The 17984-nt window shown below is 40.0% G+C and overlaps 1 protein-coding gene across 2 annotated transcripts in view; it reads right to left on the bottom strand.

The window, feature by feature from the left end:
• PAX2 (paired box 2) overlaps window positions 1-17984 on the bottom strand; it is a 152966-nt gene that overhangs the window by 26708 nt on the left and 108274 nt on the right. For both annotated transcript variants that reach the window (XM_063307599.1, XM_063307598.1), the window contains exons 6-7: window positions 7591-7766; window positions 2119-2245 (exon numbers count right to left, since the gene is read on the bottom strand). In XM_063307599.1, coding sequence (XP_063163669.1) covers window positions 2119-2245; window positions 7591-7766 — 303 coding nt within the window. The remainder of the gene's footprint in view (window positions 1-2118; window positions 2246-7590; window positions 7767-17984) is intronic.

Raw genomic sequence — 17984 nt, 5'->3', positions numbered from 1 at the left:
GAGCTAGGATTTGGCCCTATTGGCTGCCGTGGGCATCCCTTCTCCCTTCTGGTTGCTGTGCACTGCCCTCCATGGCCATCTTGATGAGCTGCAGGAGAGACTGGACAACTGTATAGTAATAGTTAGGGCATTCTGAACTCAGGTCTTATATGGGATTCTTTATATATTAAAGTTTAGCACTGTTTTAAATGAAAACTAGAAATATGTTTTAAAAATAGGACTTTGTCACTACATTCCACATTCCCCCATCTCCTTGCGGGGAGATGGGCAGTAATAGAAATTTGAATAATAAATAAATAAAAATAATTGATCATAGCTCCACATATGTATATAGGAATGTAGTATCTTCATCACACAATGCCTATACTAACATGTCCTCAGAGATACCATAATGCAGAACAATTTCCCAGTGAGATACCTCAAACACATCAAAACATAAATGGTTTAAAAACAACAAAAATGGTGACAAGCAGATTACATCTTTTAAGTACATTAATAAATGTCATTTAATCTAAAAATTATGACAAAAGGCAGAATATCTCTTAAAAATATCTCTAGCCACATCCCAGAAGTATCTGAGTAGTTACTGCAGTTATTAATATACATAACCCATTTAGGAAATGTGAGAATATGTAACCTCTTGCTTAAGCCTGAAACTTCTCCTTTACACTTGAATGCATGGTAGGAAAAAAAAAGGGGGGGATCACATTATGTTTGCATAAATATTGTTCCCCAGCTACCTCTTGCTTATGTATATATGTAGTATCAGAAAATGCCAGTGATTTTACATTGCAACATAGGAAATTATCCTTAAAAAACATGCAGCCTTTTTTTCCAAGTCTAAAAGATAGTCATATTGGTCATTTTTCTACTAGGTCCAGAGAGAAATGAAAACAGCAATGGGGAAATTATTCTAATGAAGGATTGGATTCTCCCACTGAATCCTTATTTTGTAAGATGGAGGGCTTTGGAGAAGGAAATCCAGCCAAAGCCTGAACTGCCCTTTTGCACATTGGAGCCTCCCTATCTTGGGCTTGTGAAGAACTTAGCAGACTGGGCAGAGAATGCACCAGATGCAGAATGCCTGCTGGTTGTATTTGGTCCATGGGTGAGAAGGTCTGTGTGCTGGAAATTGTAACCTTTGTGGCCTATTACGAGCAGAAACCTAGGTTCTACCTCATTTAAGATAGTTATCTTCCTAACAGGAGATGCTTATCTTTTTAATTAAAAGGACAGGACTTAATTAGTCATTAATAAATTTATTATTATTAACAATTTATTATTAATGGTATTATGTCTAGGGATGGCAGAAGACAAACTCATGTTTAACCTATCTGGTGGTGTTGTTTTGACTGAATCCTGTCATAAATTACTACTAGACATTAAATAACACATCATTGTTATAGTACTAGCAAACTTTTTGGTCAAAATTCATGTAGACTCATATAAATTCCATCATAAAGTTAGAAGAATACCTTTGGGGACATATATCCCAGTAAAGTTCCTCCCACTAATATTACATAGATCAAATTAGACATCTGAAACAAAGTTAGTCACTCTATAGAGTGTGGCTTTCTCAGTTATAGTGCCTGGGCCTTTTTCCCAGGGAAGTGTTTTAGTCCACGGATTACCATATTTTGCTGCACGATTAAGACTCTGGTTTGCCTAAGCTATGCCTTGAATAAGCTTCTGAACTGGACATTTGATTTAGTGTTGATTTCATTGTGGGTTCATGATGATATCAATGATATTTAAAATATTCAAGTGCTTTAATTAAATATTTTAATTTAACATTTCTCAGGAGATTCAACGTGTGGGTTTAGTACAGGCCAAAATGCTGCAGAGAAATATATTTGCCAGTTGCTTTAAACCTGGAAGTTATTGATTCCAGTGTTGTCTCCCCCTCCCCTTATTCATTCATTCTTTCTTTCTTTCTTTCTTTCTTTCTTTCTTTCTTTCTTTCTTTCTTTTTCTTTCTTTTTCTTTCTGTCTGTCTGTCTGTCTGTCTGTCTGTCTTGGCGCTCTGGTGCTTTCCATTTTGGGAGCATGCTTATCAAGCAAAATGGGAATAATGATAAAGCAAAGGTATAGCCTCTCACCAGTGGGCATATCACTTACCAGTCACTACAGGGTATGTCTGGGGTCCTGACACGTTGTTCCCCAGGTCTGGGTTAGCAGAGGTGGATAGACTTGACTTGACTTCATCAAGACCAGGGGTCAGAGCTGGGAGGGAATACTCATTACCCTAGGGAGGAGAGAAAAGAAAGCTCTCTAACTGATGGGCTGGAAGGAAGGGAACAGTAGGCAGATGGAGGGGAGTTAAGGTTAGGAAGAGGTACAATGCAGTCCCTGCACAGATGGAAGCGAAGAAGAGATAAATAAAGCAAATGAAGAACAAGATTTGGCCAGAGCTGCCATCTTTCCTATGAATACAAGTTCCCTCCCTCAGGAGCCAGATTCATCTGGATTTCCCTGGAGGCAACCACCCTAGATAAAACAGGAGCAAAACATGGGAGATCAGATTGGGTAACTGACTTATTTTTTCAAAGAAAATGCAAAAATCTTGATTTTCATTCTGCAGAATGAAAAGTGATTTTATATGGCAGGTTAAAGTTCTTATCTGAATAGAAAAGGTTATCTGTGGTGTTTGCATTGTGAAAAGTATTCTCCAGCCCACTCTTGGGACTTTTTTTTTTTAAGCCTCTCTTCTTTTTTCCCCAACCCTTGTGCACTGGGGTATGAAATTGGGGTGGGGGCAGGCCACATGGTTAACAGAAGGATGGGAGGGGGAAAATTCATTGCATCTGAAAGGATGTCCTGTCCAAGAGGCATTGGTAATTGCCTTTTTATTGTGGTAGCCTCCAAACCAGACGCAGGAACCAGAGAGACAATTAAAAAAGCAGGAAAAGTTGTTCTGATTAATATTACATTAAATTAAAACTGATTTTCTGCTCTCTCTCTCTTTCTCTCTTTTCTTTGTGGTGTTTTTTTTCCCCTGCCCCTACTCTCCCTGCTAGTTCCTTATGAGCTTCTTTCCTCCTGCTTCCCTCCTCCCTGGCCAGCTACGATTGCCTAGTCATTTCCAATTCCTTCTTGTATTGATCTTTCTGTAGAAATCAGTTTTGTAATTAGCTGCAAATTAGGCTTTCTGTTGGGGGTGAGGCTAGCCCCTGATTTATCACTGGAGTAATTCGCTGTGATTGGAGAGAAATTAAAATGAACTCAATTAGGCTTTGGATTTGTTTTATGGGCCCCATTCAGAGTTTCTGGGGGAAGAATGACTGGGCTGGTGTTTAATAGTCTAATGAAAGTAAATAAAGGTTATTCATTGTAATAAACTCAGGGACTCAGGGATAGCAGAAACTCAAAGCCAGCTTCGACTTTAGTAGTTGGTTTACTGCTTGGGGTGGGATTTAAAGCTTTTGATTTTTGTGAGAAGACAAATCATTTGGAGATAAACAGTAACTCGAGACAGGAAATGCAGAAGGCCTTCTCAGAGCAAAGCAAAAAATTGTTTGATATCAAACAATGGGAAAAGACCTGATTCCTTCTGGATGATGCTTTCATGGCTTGGGCTGAACAGAAAAAATAGGAAGGGTAAAAGTTTATAGTGTAGTATTACTGGATTTCTCCCTGGATTCTCTTCTGTTATGAAGACATTATCTTTCAAGCAATTGAGAAAGCACAAAATACTCTCTTCAGCAGAAAACTGAATTTATGAATGTTTTTGTAAACTGCAAGGTTTGTTCAATCAAAATAATGTACCCAGTTCAGCTTCAGCATCCTTTCTGTTTAAAGTGTAAGCTTAAGTTTATTCCTTTATGTTAAATTTTATATCAAGTAAATCAGTCATAATGTTTATTGTTATATACAGGAGCAATAGGAGAATTAAGAGACACTTATAGTAACAGTATGATGTGCAATTCTAAGATAATTTTTAAATTTTAAAAAATGGTAAGCCATAGAGTATAGGAAGTTTAATGTATTAAACATTTCTTTACTATAACATTTCTTGCAAATGCTCTTTGAAAAGCAGTATACATATATATATACATATATATATATAAAGTTTATATCAAGGATCAGTTTTCCTTCCCCTCCATATGTACACTGCCTATTCTCTTGACTCTAGGAGGCTTATAATGTATAAAGCTAAGAATATCCATAAAAATAATGAAAACAATAAGCAATTGGAACCTTTAAATATTGTTAACACAAATGTCAGTATTTCTCCGCTCTTATTACATCCGCGGAATGCCACCCAGTGGCCCTGTTTAAGATTATCCAATCCCTTTTGGGGAAAGGGGATTCAGAAATCCATCTACAGGGCCGTGCTGAGGAGTTTTGTGGGCATCAGCAGGATAAAATTGCTCAGATCCGTTCCAGGTTGTACTCTAAGTGTGAGACAGGGTCTGTGGAGATGCCCGGGGAACGTACTTACCCAATTATCTGGGAACAGTTTGATCCTGTTGGGCCTGAGGAAGTGGACAGGATCCTCTGGACTGTAAATGCCACCACTTGCCAATTAGATCCATGTCCCTCCTGGCTGGTGAAGGCAGCTTGGGAGGGGATCTGTGGTTGGGTCCAGACTATGGTAAATACATCCTTGAGAGAGGGGGTGTTTCCAGTAGCCTTTAAGGAGACGCTGGTGCACCTCTTCCTCAAGAAACCATCGCTGGACTCTAGTGTACTGGACAATTTTCAGCCAGTCACCCACCTCCCCTTTTTGGGGAAGGTGGTTGAGAAAGTGGTAGCATTGCAGCTCCAGAGGATCCTGGATGAAACAGATTATCTAAACCCCTTTCAGTCAGGTTTCAGGCCAGGTTATGAGATGGAAACGGCATTGGTCGCACTTACGGATGATCTCTGGTGGGAGTGGGATGGAGGCAGTGCATCCATCCTGGCTCTTCTTGATCTCTCAGCAGCTTTCAATACCATCAACCATGGTATCCTTTTCAGGTGACTCAGGGAGTTGGGGGTGGGCGGCATGGTTCTACACTGGTTCACCTCCTTCCTCCAGGGCTGGTCCCAATCGGTGTTGACAGGGAGCAAGAGATCCAGTCCCCGGCCCCTTCTTTGTGGGGTGCACAGGGATCAGTACTCTCTCTGCTTGTTTTTAACATCTACATGAAACTGCTAGGTGAGATCATCTGTCACCATGGGATGAGGTACCATCAATATGCTGATGATACTCAATTATATATCTCCATCCCAGGTGAAGTAAGGCGGAGTGGCTGTAGATTAACAGCTCCTCGGGATCTGGGAAATTGTCATCTTTAGTTCTGAATGGGGTCACACTACCCCAGACAGACCCAGTGTGTAACTTGGGGATCATCTTGGACTCACGACTCCTGCTCGAAGAGTGGGTGGCAGTTGTGGCCAGGAGGGCTTTTGCTCAATGTTGTGTGCCAGTTATGCCCTTTCCTGGACCGAGAGGCCCTTCAGACAGTCACTCATGCCCTGGTCATCTCCCATATAGACTACTGTAATGCGCTCTACATGGGGCTACCCTTGAAGAATAGCCTGAAGCTACAACTGGTCCAGAATGCAGCTGCATGGGCAATCTTAGGTGCCCCAAGGTTGGCACATGTAACACCTTTGCTATGCGAGCTGCACTGGGTTCCAGTCTGCTTCCAGGTCCAATTCAAGGTGCTGATTATTACCTTTAAAGCCCTACATGGCATGGGTCCAGGTTACCTGAGGGACGGTCTCGTCCCCATCATATCAACCTGTCCCACCCAGTCATGCAGAGAGGACATGTTATGGACCCCATCTGTAAAAGAACTCCATCTGGCAGGGTCTTGGAAGTGGCCTTCTCTGCAGTAGCTCCCACCCTCTGGAACATTCTTCCCCCAGAGGTGAGACAGGCCCCCTTGCTCCTGGACTTCCATAAAAAACTAAAAACCTGGTATTGCCAGCAGGCCTGGAGCGGGAAGGGGAATAGCCACTCTTGGGGATGGCTGGTGCCCTAGAATGATCCTAGAATGGCCCTTTATACTCATGGACTGATAGAGAACCTTCAGCCATCTGGATTTTATCACATTTTTATTCTTATTGTTTTTATAATTATTTGAATTTTAACTTTGTTTTTCTTGTAAACTGCCCAGAGTCCCTCCTTTGGGAGGGAGATGGGTGGTGATAAAAATTTGACAGATAAATAAATAAACTACTGCTACCATTAGGAGGATCTTCTACCTGAAAGCTCTCTTTTAATGGACTGTATTTATCATTCTTCAAGAAGACACCTCTAACTTTGGGGCAAGCTGCTCCAGAGAGAGGAGACTGTCACTGAGAAGGTCACTCTTTTTAAGTTCTATACAACTGTGGAATCTGCTACTGGACCTTCTACTTGGAGAAACCAGTGTAATAACAAGTACTCTGTCTTGTAGGTGTAGCAGCTTAATTTAATCAACTTCATCACATACTTTTGTTGGTGTTCCAGGTAAATAACAGATTATTTACAGTAGGATACAGCCTACAGGTGCATATTTATGTGGATATATACCTAGATGTATTTTCAAATTCTTAAATAATGGCATGGATACTGCATCTGTGTAGAAATATTTAGTAGCATATATGGGTGGGTGTATTTGCCTGAAATAGTTTGTTTTAAATCTGAATGTATCTAAAGTGATATATGTGTGGACATGAATTGTAGATGGCTTTTGGTATATTCTGCGAAAGTTCTTAAGGTTTAAAACTGTGCTGAGCCAAACATTTCTTCCACCTTTTTTTTCAAAAATTCTTATTCAATTGGATGGAAAACAAGCTCTATTCAAAAGGCTTTTGGTTCAGGGCTTCCAGCACTTAACGTAGGTGGTGAGGTGCCAAGGAGCTCTGGGAGTGTCCTGCTTTTCATCATGCAATCCTCTCTCCAAGGATCTGCAGCCTCCCTGCCTAAAGGAAGACATCCTGAGGGAGCTCCTCTTAGGAAAGCCAACCAGGAAGGCCACAGAGAGATGCAAAACTAAAAGAAGCCCTAGAGCAGCACTTTCTTGACAACCACTTTCAACAAGAAAACCAAATCCAAAAGAAATGCAGAAGAAATTCTAAGGTACCCTCATGGGATATGGTACACATGCAGATATGTTTTGCACAGGTGCATGGAAAGAATCAGGAAAATAAATGATACAGTATATAAATATATCAACTTGTGCAAATACTCATGCTATGAATTCCCAATCTTCTTTTTGCCTGTCAGTGATTTGTAAGTGCTGAAGATACTGTTTTCTACATGAACTTCCAAAATATGTCAAAACTGCAAAGAAAAATGTGCTGTATGCCATATAAAAGTGGACAGCTTTTTGCACAAGCCTTGCACAATAGAGGGCACCTTTACACTACAAATCAGCTTTATGGCAGTTCAATTGCCATGGTCCTCACCCCCAGTCCTTGGAGTGGTAGTTTTATTTTAATAATTCTTTTAAGTATGCCCCTCACACAACTGCTGTTTCCCTGGAAGGAATGTTTGTTAAAATTTGTAATGGAGACCCTTCTAGAACATAAGGCAAGAGCAGAGAAGTGAACCAACGGTTATCTGTTGCATCTGCCAGGATCCCACTGGCTTTGTTTTCCCAGACAGGGTCCCACCTGCTCAGATTTGATGTGCTCTGATGCCTGAAAGACGTCAGGGTAAGAAGGGCGCTCGAAGACCCGATCTAATGCTTCCAGCTGCTGTTGTGTGAAAGTGTCAGCACGAAGGTGCTTTCGCAAACTGTCCACGCTGCTCTGGGAATCGCCATTGGGGACCGAGCCCTCGGATACTTCTGTGAGACATAGGGAGAGATAAGAGGGCATTAGCATGGCTTTTCTTTTGCTAAAAACATTCCATGGCTTCATTCAGTTCCTGCAAATCTAGGAATTAGCTGACCCTTCCTTCCATCCCAGATTAATATCCCATGATGCTTCTACAACTTTCCCCTTTTAGAGAAAATATGCCGCCTTTGAAACCACACTTATACCCTTGGGGGTGATATTTAACTTAAAGATTGTGCTCTACATCGATTGGTATAATTTGGCTGCAAGGAATTATAACCTAGTGGTGAATGTTCGTTTGGCAAATTTCCACTGTTAAAAAACAAATCTACCACAGGCAGTACAAGCAAATAAATAAATAAATGAATCCAGGGGAGGCACAGTTAATAACTACTATATGAAAGAAACCTTTATGCAGGTTGCAAACAATCTGTACCCTTTAAAAGAAAGCATCTTGGCATTTCCTGTATGATGCCATTGCTTTCACTAGCCTTTGAAAGAGAAATATCTCCATCTTTCAACAGGAGCAGTTCTTGTACAATAGTTGCAAAGCCACATCAGGTAAGATAAGACATACTCTAAAAGTATGATTCAAAAACCTATTTGAGTTAACTCAAGGTGTGCTCCTACTTATACCCCATAGGAATACATGTGCAGTCTCAGCAGCTAGACTGACTGCTGTTAGCACCATAATACTAATATGTAACCTTGTGTTACATAGATTCCAAGTATAAGACTTCTTGGTAACATTTTTAGCCATACAAAGCAAAACTTTTCCAGGGCAGAAATTATTTAGTATACATCCCATGTAATTTGCACTATTCTTGCCTTGGGCTAAGGTGTTGCAGTTTCCCGTTTTACCAGAGAAATATGGCACATCTGTAAAAGAGAAGAAACTGCTCCATATTCTCTTGATAGTGAATATGATAATATATTTAAAATGTTAAGTCTCTACAGTATAGTCTTGCTGTGCCCATTATGTGGCTGGAATCCAGAGATTTAAAAATAAGTCCTGGCCTCACCATTGAGAGGTAGAAGAAACTAACTGCATTACTGTATGAAGGAAACATCCATCTCCTTTAAACAGCTGACTGTTTTTTCTATTGCAACCAAAGGAAATTCTCGGGATGCAGATCATATATCCCTCCGGTTTACTACTCTGTTTTGGTCTTCCTGACTGTTCTACATTTCTGTTTATATGTGATTATGCAATATGATATAATCAATACTGCATTATATACTGTAACATAATGCAATATCACTTATAAGACCGTGGACAATATTACATATTGATTAGTACAAGCCCGCAGCCTCCTGCTGTTTTCCTTCTCCAACACTCTTATGGGGGGGAGAGCTGTTTGCTGTGATCACTGATCCAAAATGTTCAAAATCCAAGAGTTCTATTAAATCTAAATCTCAAGGATACAAACTTCAGCTCACTGGATGAATGAAACCTTTGTCCTGGGGACAAATCCTGTAGGAACCACAGAACAGCTTTTTTGGCACAATTGCTGAGTCATGTATTGCCTATAGGATTTTTTCTAGATTGCCCTCCAGATTGCTGTTCCTGCATCCAGAGTCTTCTTATTGGCTTTCCAAGATGGAAGAGTAGGATGAAGGGTCAGAGTGGACAACTGCCCAAGACTTCACTTTTGGGAAGTTTTCCTATGTCTTCTGGCCCTGCTATTCTTCTCCGCTGTGTTGTTACTTTTTCTCTTGCTCTGAGCCTTTCCCTGCTTGCGTTGAATCATAATATGTACATGCGTGGTAACCTATTTTTTCTGCTTTATTGCCATACAATTGCCTTCATCTCATTTCCAGCCCATAACTGAAACAGGTTTAAATTGTGTTTAACTGTTCCAGTTTAAAGTATCGTTTTCTCCCTCAGTACACAGTAGTTTTAGGATATGGACTGGTTTGGCTGATATTCTACTGGCAGCATACTCAGGAGTCCTTTAGTTGGTAGGAACAGTCCATCACCCACTGGGCACTTCAAGCTGATGCAGACACATCATCTCCCCTTAGATACTGGGCACTCTTCACTGCTGCCATTTTTTTCTTTTCTTCTCTGGGCAGAAAGGGTGCTGCTGCACATAGCCCACTGAACAGTTGTTGGGTGGGTCAGGAGAAGCAGAACAACCACCTGTCCAAACTTGCCACCTCATCAAATTTATCTCTGCCCCATTGCTGTATCAATCTCCCGATTAGTATATGGTGTTCTCCTGGCTGGTGACATGAACCTTCTTCCTTGTAATTTTAACCCCTGTCCTCTAGGTCAACAGAGAATGAGTCCACTCTGTTTTCTGTGTAACAACCCTTCAGATACTTGAAGACTGCTATAATATCTCAGTTGTCTCTTCATTAGGCTAAACATATCTAGATAACCTGAGCATCCCTTATATAGCTTGGTTTCCAGATCCCTCATCATCCCAATAGCCCTCCTCTGAACTTGCACTGATTTGTCATTGTCCTTTTTGAACTGTGGTCACATTTGGTATTTAAAGTGGAACTGACAAGATTAGAATGGAATGGAAGAATTTCTTCCTGTTACCTGTGTGTTATGCTCTTGTTAATGCACCCTAGAATATCATTTACCTTTTTGCACATCACACTCCTGGCTCCTGTTTAATTTGTTCTGTCCAAGACACCTGGATCTTTTCACATGCATTACAGCCAAACCGTGCCCAGCCTATATTTGTGCCTTCCTTTTTTCCTGCCCAGATACAGAACTCTAGAGTTCTTCCTGTTAAATTCCATCATATTAATTTCAAGCCTGTCTAGATCTTGTTAAATCTTTCCTCTGTCCTCTGAAATTAGTAGCCACTGTGCCCAGCTATGTGTCACTTGCAGACTTGGTAAGTCACTTCTTAATGTCCTCATTCAAGTCAGGCAAGAGATGAATTGTAATTATTATTATTTATATATTGTAATTATTATTGCAAACATTTATTTTATTTAGCTACAATTTGTCATTTTCTAGACTGAAATGGGTTGTAGCTTTCAATGACAAGGTAGAAAGAAAAGTGAAAAATATTTATTTATTTATTTATTTTTCACATTTCTATCACTGCCCATCTCCCCCTAAAAGTTTAATTTAAATTAAGAAACTTTGGAGTGTTTTGGAGCCCGTCAAGTTGTTATCCAGGATAATTCCTGTCCAACCTGTTCCTAACATAAAGGAAAACAATAGGAGAAAGATGATGATCTAAATATATACGGGGTGGGGAGTGGGGTGCAAATAGAAAGATGCTAAAGATACTTATTGAACGAACTTGCACTTTACACTTTTGCAGTAAGAAAAAAAAATCTAGGTTCAACAGCTGGATATATTGCTTCCTTCACCTATATCTCATGCTATTTCATTGGAACAGCTGAAACTATATTTTCCAAAATGGTAATGCTGCATTTGGGAAATTACCATTTTTCACATTTCCCCTCACAACGGTGTCCCTTCTCTCTTGTGAAGGCTTAAAGAAAAAATTATTACCACATGCCCTGGAAAAAATCACCAAAATTCCATCTATATCCCAAGGCTTTCTTTCTTTTTGTTCAGAGGATAATACATGTAGACAGGACAGACTGAGTCAAATTCAAATAAAATAAATAGTCAAATAAATGTTTACATTAATTGCTTTGGCTATATGAGTGTGGAGAGAGAAAAACATGCATAGTCAAAGGGATGTATGGATTGACAAATAAGAATCCATGTATATTCAGGAATATTCAGAAATCACCAGCATCAAAGGCTATGTGAAATGACTGCAAGACCACTGGAACAGAAAAGGAAGAGAAGTGTCCTGTGGGTGAGACTACCTGGGATAGAAAGGAAACCACTTTCTTGTACAGTACTGTTCAAGGGCAGTAAGTAGTTATAAGGAAAAAAAATCAGATAAAAGACAATGTTCCTTATGCAACACTTTTCTGATATTAGAGGACATTCCTAATAGTGATGGATTTTCATATTTGGAATATAAATAATCACATTGATATATTTATTTCTATATATGTGTCTTCTCATTTTGTGAGCCAGAAGGCTATTCGGCTATAAATGTACATTGAAAAGATTCTATCAGCATAGCTCAGATCCTGATTCTTTTTCTCTCTCTTCTCTCTCCTTGATCCTGTTGCCACTTTCATGCTCATCCAGCCCATTTTTCTCAGTAGCATTCATCCTTCTCTTTCAGTCTTACTTTTTGCTTAATGTCAGCTAATGTTCTAGCCCCTGCTTCATGAATTTCAGCTCTCTTAAAAAAAGAAAACCACCACTCTGGGTGTGACAGTGGATGCCAGTGGCATCCAGTAGACTGTAGATTTTGAGTGAAACATCAACACAGCCACCCAGGACATTTTTTGGCTTTGAAAGAGAAATATTGTCTCCCATTCCTTGGCACAGAGATTAGCTGATCAGTTGATGGCTCACTGTTATGTCAACATTAGCCAAAACAAGGCTGTCATTGAAGACAAGGGAAGTTTTCCTTTCTCCAGTGGTAGCAACAGCTCTGGGAATCAGATTCAATCCCAAATTTAATAGTGGGATAATTCAGTGTTATGAATTTGCGATGATTTGCCTATACAAACTGCCAAACTGCCTTAGCTATCTGACCCAATGTTCACATACCAGCAAGCTTCCTCCAAACATGCATTGTACATACAGCAAAGTGTTGACACATGAAAATCAACACCTCATGTGCATGCTTTTCCCTAGGTGTAAAAGCACCCTATATTTGAAATTCATCATATTTGTGCATCTGAAAATTATTTTTAAAAAGTGACTGTATCACAGTGTCAGTCTTTTGGGAAGAGCAAAATCAGTTTCTGCCTTATATCTTCCTATCCACCAAAATTTCTGTGCAACTCAAAAGTACTGGAGATAATGAACTAATGAACACTTCATTGCTTACATTTTCTTTGTACTAAGAACCTAAAACCTAAATCATCTTCACTTTAGGCACTGCAAACTGAACTGTGATCTAATTAACACACTCTACCCAGTAGCCACCTTAGTATTTACAATGATGGTTGTGCATAAATATCCGTGTATACACAGTGACTTAGTTTGCGAGAGAAACCTGAGCTTTCTCAAGCCACTGTAAGCTCCCTTTTCCCTAATTTACTCAGGTACCTTCGGATCTTGACAAGACTGTCACTCTAAATTTGCAAGAGATTATGGTGTTCTCCCTAAGATGGAGAGAAGTGATATATGATATCTGCTCCCCTATTGATTGCCTGATCTTGTGGCAGAGGGCCGGCAAAATGAACTTGAAATGCACATCAAGTTCCAATTCATTGTGTATACAATAAACTATTTAATCCCACATTTTTCAGCTGCTAGGGAATTCAATTGATCAATCATATCCCACTGATAGTTCTGCTCAGGGATTATTGCTGGTCTGTGCACACACTCAGGATCTCAGAGATGACAGGCCTTGCACAAAGAAAGATGGCAAACTGATGAAAGAAGTGGGAAAAGTAAGTCCTACATTCTTGCACGGATTTATCTCTGGATCAACATGTATAGGACTGCAGTATAAATAAATCAAAAGAAGGGGCAAACTCAGAGAACAGAAGACCATGAGACTAAGGCTTAACCAGCAAATGTATTCAGATTCTGCATCAGGTAACATTCTGTGTTAGGATGCTGATGTTTTCATTCTGAAATAAAAATAAATGGTACTGACTAGGACATGGACTACCTGCTTAGCAAGTGATGCACAACTCACCATTTCAAGGCCATAGCCTCCATTCAGAAAGTGGCTTGAGTTGATTTGTGACAATCAGGAATAACTCATTTCGTCCCCTTCTCAAATCTTATTTAGGAAACATGGAGCTGTTAACATTTAAGACATACATCCTGAGGTGTGTGAACAGGGCTAAAAGCCTTAGGGTGGGGTGATAGCAGTGTCCAATAGCTGTTAGACATCTAAAAGAAAATGTCCAAAGCAAGTGGGGAGTGGAGGCCATATACATTTGTGTATTATTTCTATATAATAAATAATGGTATTGAGATACAAATCTTCAATATAGCTCATATGATTGGAGAGAGGGGCACTGCTTAAAAAGACAAAAGGCAAGATGTTCATACACAGTAATATAGAACATATATAACATTATTGACACTGTAAAAAGTAGACATGAGTATAAAGACCAATTTGATAGTAGGAGTAGATAAACTATAGAGAAATCAAATTGTTGCCTTTAAAAATAAAGATTGCAATATATTATGAAATGAAAGGAGGAGGGGATGGGAAACAAGAGGAATGGAAAGAAGGATATAAGGAGAAAACAAGACTGTGTCACTTGTTGGCAATGGCAATAGAGCTGGCCAAATTATTGTCTGGGTGGCAGTGGTGTTGACATGTGTCTGACTAAGCCTTCTTTTCATTACCTTCTGAGTGGTGGCAGCAGCAGTCTGCAGATGTCCACCCCTATGGTATTTTGGAGGGTATGAACTTCCAGACAGCAGCGCTGAGTGGCAGCAGGAGTGGGCCTGTGGATCATTTGGAGGGCTAGTGCATGGACTGCCATGGAGGTGGTGGTTATTTTACTTCCTGTGTGCTCCAACAGGACTCAGAAGATCTGGACATAGTTCTACTTGCCCCAATCCTTCTCTTTTGGTGCTCAACAGGGATTGAGGTGTAAGAGTGGGCTCTTTGTTCCAGGGGAGGGAGGATGTGGGTTGGGGTTGCCTGGTAGGTCTGAGGGAGGAGGGGCAGGCAATAACATCTCTGTAGTGATGAGCAGTGGGAGATATGGTAAGAGACAGGGGTTGGGCCACACTTAGTATATTGATTTGGCATTCTACCCTCCTGTGCTCCACTCCAGTTCTGGATCCTCAGATCCTCAGTAGACTGAGCACCTGAAAGCTTTTGGCTGCTGCTACTGAATGCCAGGTCCACACTAATAAGGTCTCCCTCATCCATGATTTGATAATGGATGAGGCGGCCAACCTGGTGTGTATGACTGAAACATGATTGGGCACAGAAGAGACTACTCCCTTCTTGGATGTGTGCTTTGAGTGTGGCACCAGACTTGACCTCTGGGCAAAGATGGCAGAGTGGCTTTGTATAATCTAAGAGACCCTGGTGGCTTTCAGAGGCCTTAGTCAATACTCCTTCATCCTCGTATTTTCCCCACAACAGCAACCCTGTGAGGTGAGTTGGGCTGAGAGAGAGGGACTGGCCCAGGGTCACCCAGCCAGCTTTCATGCCTAAGGCGGGACTAGAACTGTAGCCAGGAGCCTTAACCACTAGACCAAATGTTTTGTTTCAGAATCACATTTTCCAAGTTGGGCAGTCATATAAATCACTAAAATAAATGAAAATATGAATAAATAAATAAGATAAACTAAAAAAAGAAAGAGGTTTAAAAATAAAAAAAATAAATCAGTTTTGTTATTTGAAAAAAGCACATGTAAGCTATTTTGGACAATAGGGGTTTGGTTTACAGATCTATCTATATCATCTCTATCTCTATCTCTACAGTATATCTATATCTATTTTGTATTAAAATAGAAAGCAAGCAAATTCTATGACTCAATGGAAAGAGCAAAAACTTGTTCATGCAACCATGGACTACTTTTTTTTTTTAATCCGTTCAATCATGTCCGATTCTCGGAGACTGCCTGGACAAGTCCATGCAGTTTTCTTGGCAAGGTTTTTCGGAAGTGGTTTGCCATTGCCTCCTTCCTAGGGCTGAGAGAAAGTGTCACCCAACTGGCTTTGTGCCTAAGGCGGAACTAGAACTCATGGTCTTCTAGTTTCTAGCCTGATGCCTTAACCACTACACCAAACTGGCTCTCTCATGGATTACTAAATTACCTCATTTACTAGCTCAAGAAACCAAGCCACCAACTAATCACACTGGTTTGCATAGCATATTGAACCACAAACTAGTTAACTCCATCTTAGCCTAGCATGTTAAAAGAACCAGCTAAAGTCTTCAGCTAAGGTAATCTCCTTGAATGGTTCTCCTAAGTTGGCATCCACTTCTTTTTGGAGAATTTAAGGGTGCCTTTTATTTCAGTGATCATAGCTCCAAAGCATCTTTTACCTCACTGATGCTTTTTTATCCTGATCTTTCAGTCTGCCTCAACTCCTGCCTCCTTCCTTTTGCCCTCTCCTCCTTGGATGTGTTCCTGCGTGTGTCCCCAAGCAACCAGGGCCAGTCACCTTCTTTCCACAATATCTCCCTTAGGGAGCTTTCACATCACTGCCAGTTGTTGCCATTTCAAACTCAATTGTTCTTGTTGGTACAGAGGCAAATGGAGTCATTAATTACCTTCTATCGGCTGGGCCGAGTTTAGAAAACAATCAATACATTGTGTTTGTCATTCACAGTAGCTCCTCCAGCCTGCCTAGATAGGCCCTTTTTCCCCCTGCAGACCCAGCACATCTTAGGCCAAGCAAGGGGCTGACAATTCTAGCCTTCCAAACTCCAGGCCAATCACAAATTGACCTCAGGAAGAAGAGACAATTGCCCTCAATTTCTCCAGAAGGTTTCCCAAAAGGAACCTGTAAGAAACACCAATGCATAGTGTGTGCTTTCTGAACAGCAGCCCCCTCAGACTGTATGGACACACTGTATGGCTAGTCAGATGACAGATGAGTTCTTGTCCTTGTGTGTTGTCTTGGGCTATAAAATGAGTTTCATCATGTTGGGGTCATACATTTTAGGTTAAAATATATTTGGCTATTTTGTAGCTCAGTACATGGTATAAACTCAGCCTGACTGTTTAGTATATGATAAGTGAAGCCAGGCAGTATATTTTGTTAGTATTGATACAGAATCAAGATGGAAAACAAAAATTGATATGCTCAGCTAAATCAAACTATACAAATACTCTTTCTGAATCTTATTTTATCAGTCTAGAAACCAGAGCTTTCCAGAGAAAATGTGGAAGAATTCAAGGGCTGTAACTGAGTGGCAGCCCATCTATACCATCTACATATGCTGCCTTTTACTTCTGGAAGAAACTAGGATAGAAATCTAGCAAATAAATAAGTAGAAAATGCATACTTCCTTCCATTTTTTACTTTAAATTGTGTCCTTCAAATGCCAACACAATGCAGCATCTAATGACATGCTAGTAAGAAAGAGGTGGCTTAGAGGATGTTTTTGCAATTTACTTGTTCTTTAGCATACAGTTTAGAAGTGGGACTGAGACAGGTTTGTTTCCAGAGAAAAACCTTCTAATTCAAACTGCAGCAAAACTCAGCCCATTTAAATTCTCCTTTTGAATCCTTCCCTGACAAAATCCAGACTTGCAACTGATGTAGGACATGGCCAACTGAGTGCTGCTAAATGTTGTGTGAGTTTGTTCAGAGGTTTTCAGTATATTTTAATAGAAAAATACTAGCATGTGAAATAAAGGCCTCTGAAAATAGCAGGCTGGTGATCTTTGCACCAGCAAAGGGTGAAAGCGCTACAGTTGCAATAGAAGACAAGCTAATTCAATGGAACCCTGATTTTGTTTTCCTTGCCTTCTAAGAAAAAAAGTAAAGGGTAGAAAGATGCCTCACTATTATTCTTTCAGACTGACCTGATTTACCCATTGCTGTTTGGATTATTCCCAAGGGCACATTGTTAATAATTTTTAATTGGAAAAAATAGGTTGACTATCCCATGATGAATTTATAACAAGCCAGGTGACAGTGAGGGACAGCCCAGCAGGGCTAGTGTGATTATAGATGTAAGGCTTTATGGCTGAAGTCACTGTTTCAACCAGTCAGTAGGCACAATAGAATTCCTCTTCATTTTGAGACACCTACCCACTCTTTTGAAATGTATTATTTGCAGTTACAAGAATAAATATTACAACGAGAAAAATAAGTATATATGTATCAAATATGTCAGTGAGGACCTTAGCGTCTATGTATCAGACAATGGATTGATCATGCAACAAAAACAGCAAGTAGTGTAAAGATTAGTGAGCAGATGTCTATAATTAGGCTGATATTAATGATAAGGTTACTTACATAAATTTAGTGTAGCTTGGTAATTATAGCCTCTGACCCATAATTGATAAATGTTATTACTGGGATTAGGCCAATTATACAGGGTTTTTGTATGGCTGGTTTTATACTTCTTAGGTTTCATATTGGAGTCAAGGTAGTTAAATTAGGAATAGAAATGTGATACTATTATTATAATTATATGTTTGCATCAAGACTGATACATATTTTGAAAACTATGTTGTTTTCCCTCAGAAATTTTACCTAAACTGATCATCT

The sequence above is a fragment of the Candoia aspera genome, chromosome 6 (assembly GCF_035149785.1).
Source record: "Candoia aspera isolate rCanAsp1 chromosome 6, rCanAsp1.hap2, whole genome shotgun sequence".
Taxonomy (NCBI): Eukaryota; Metazoa; Chordata; class Lepidosauria; order Squamata; family Boidae; genus Candoia; species Candoia aspera.
This window is presented reverse-complemented; position numbering and strand designations above follow the sequence as displayed.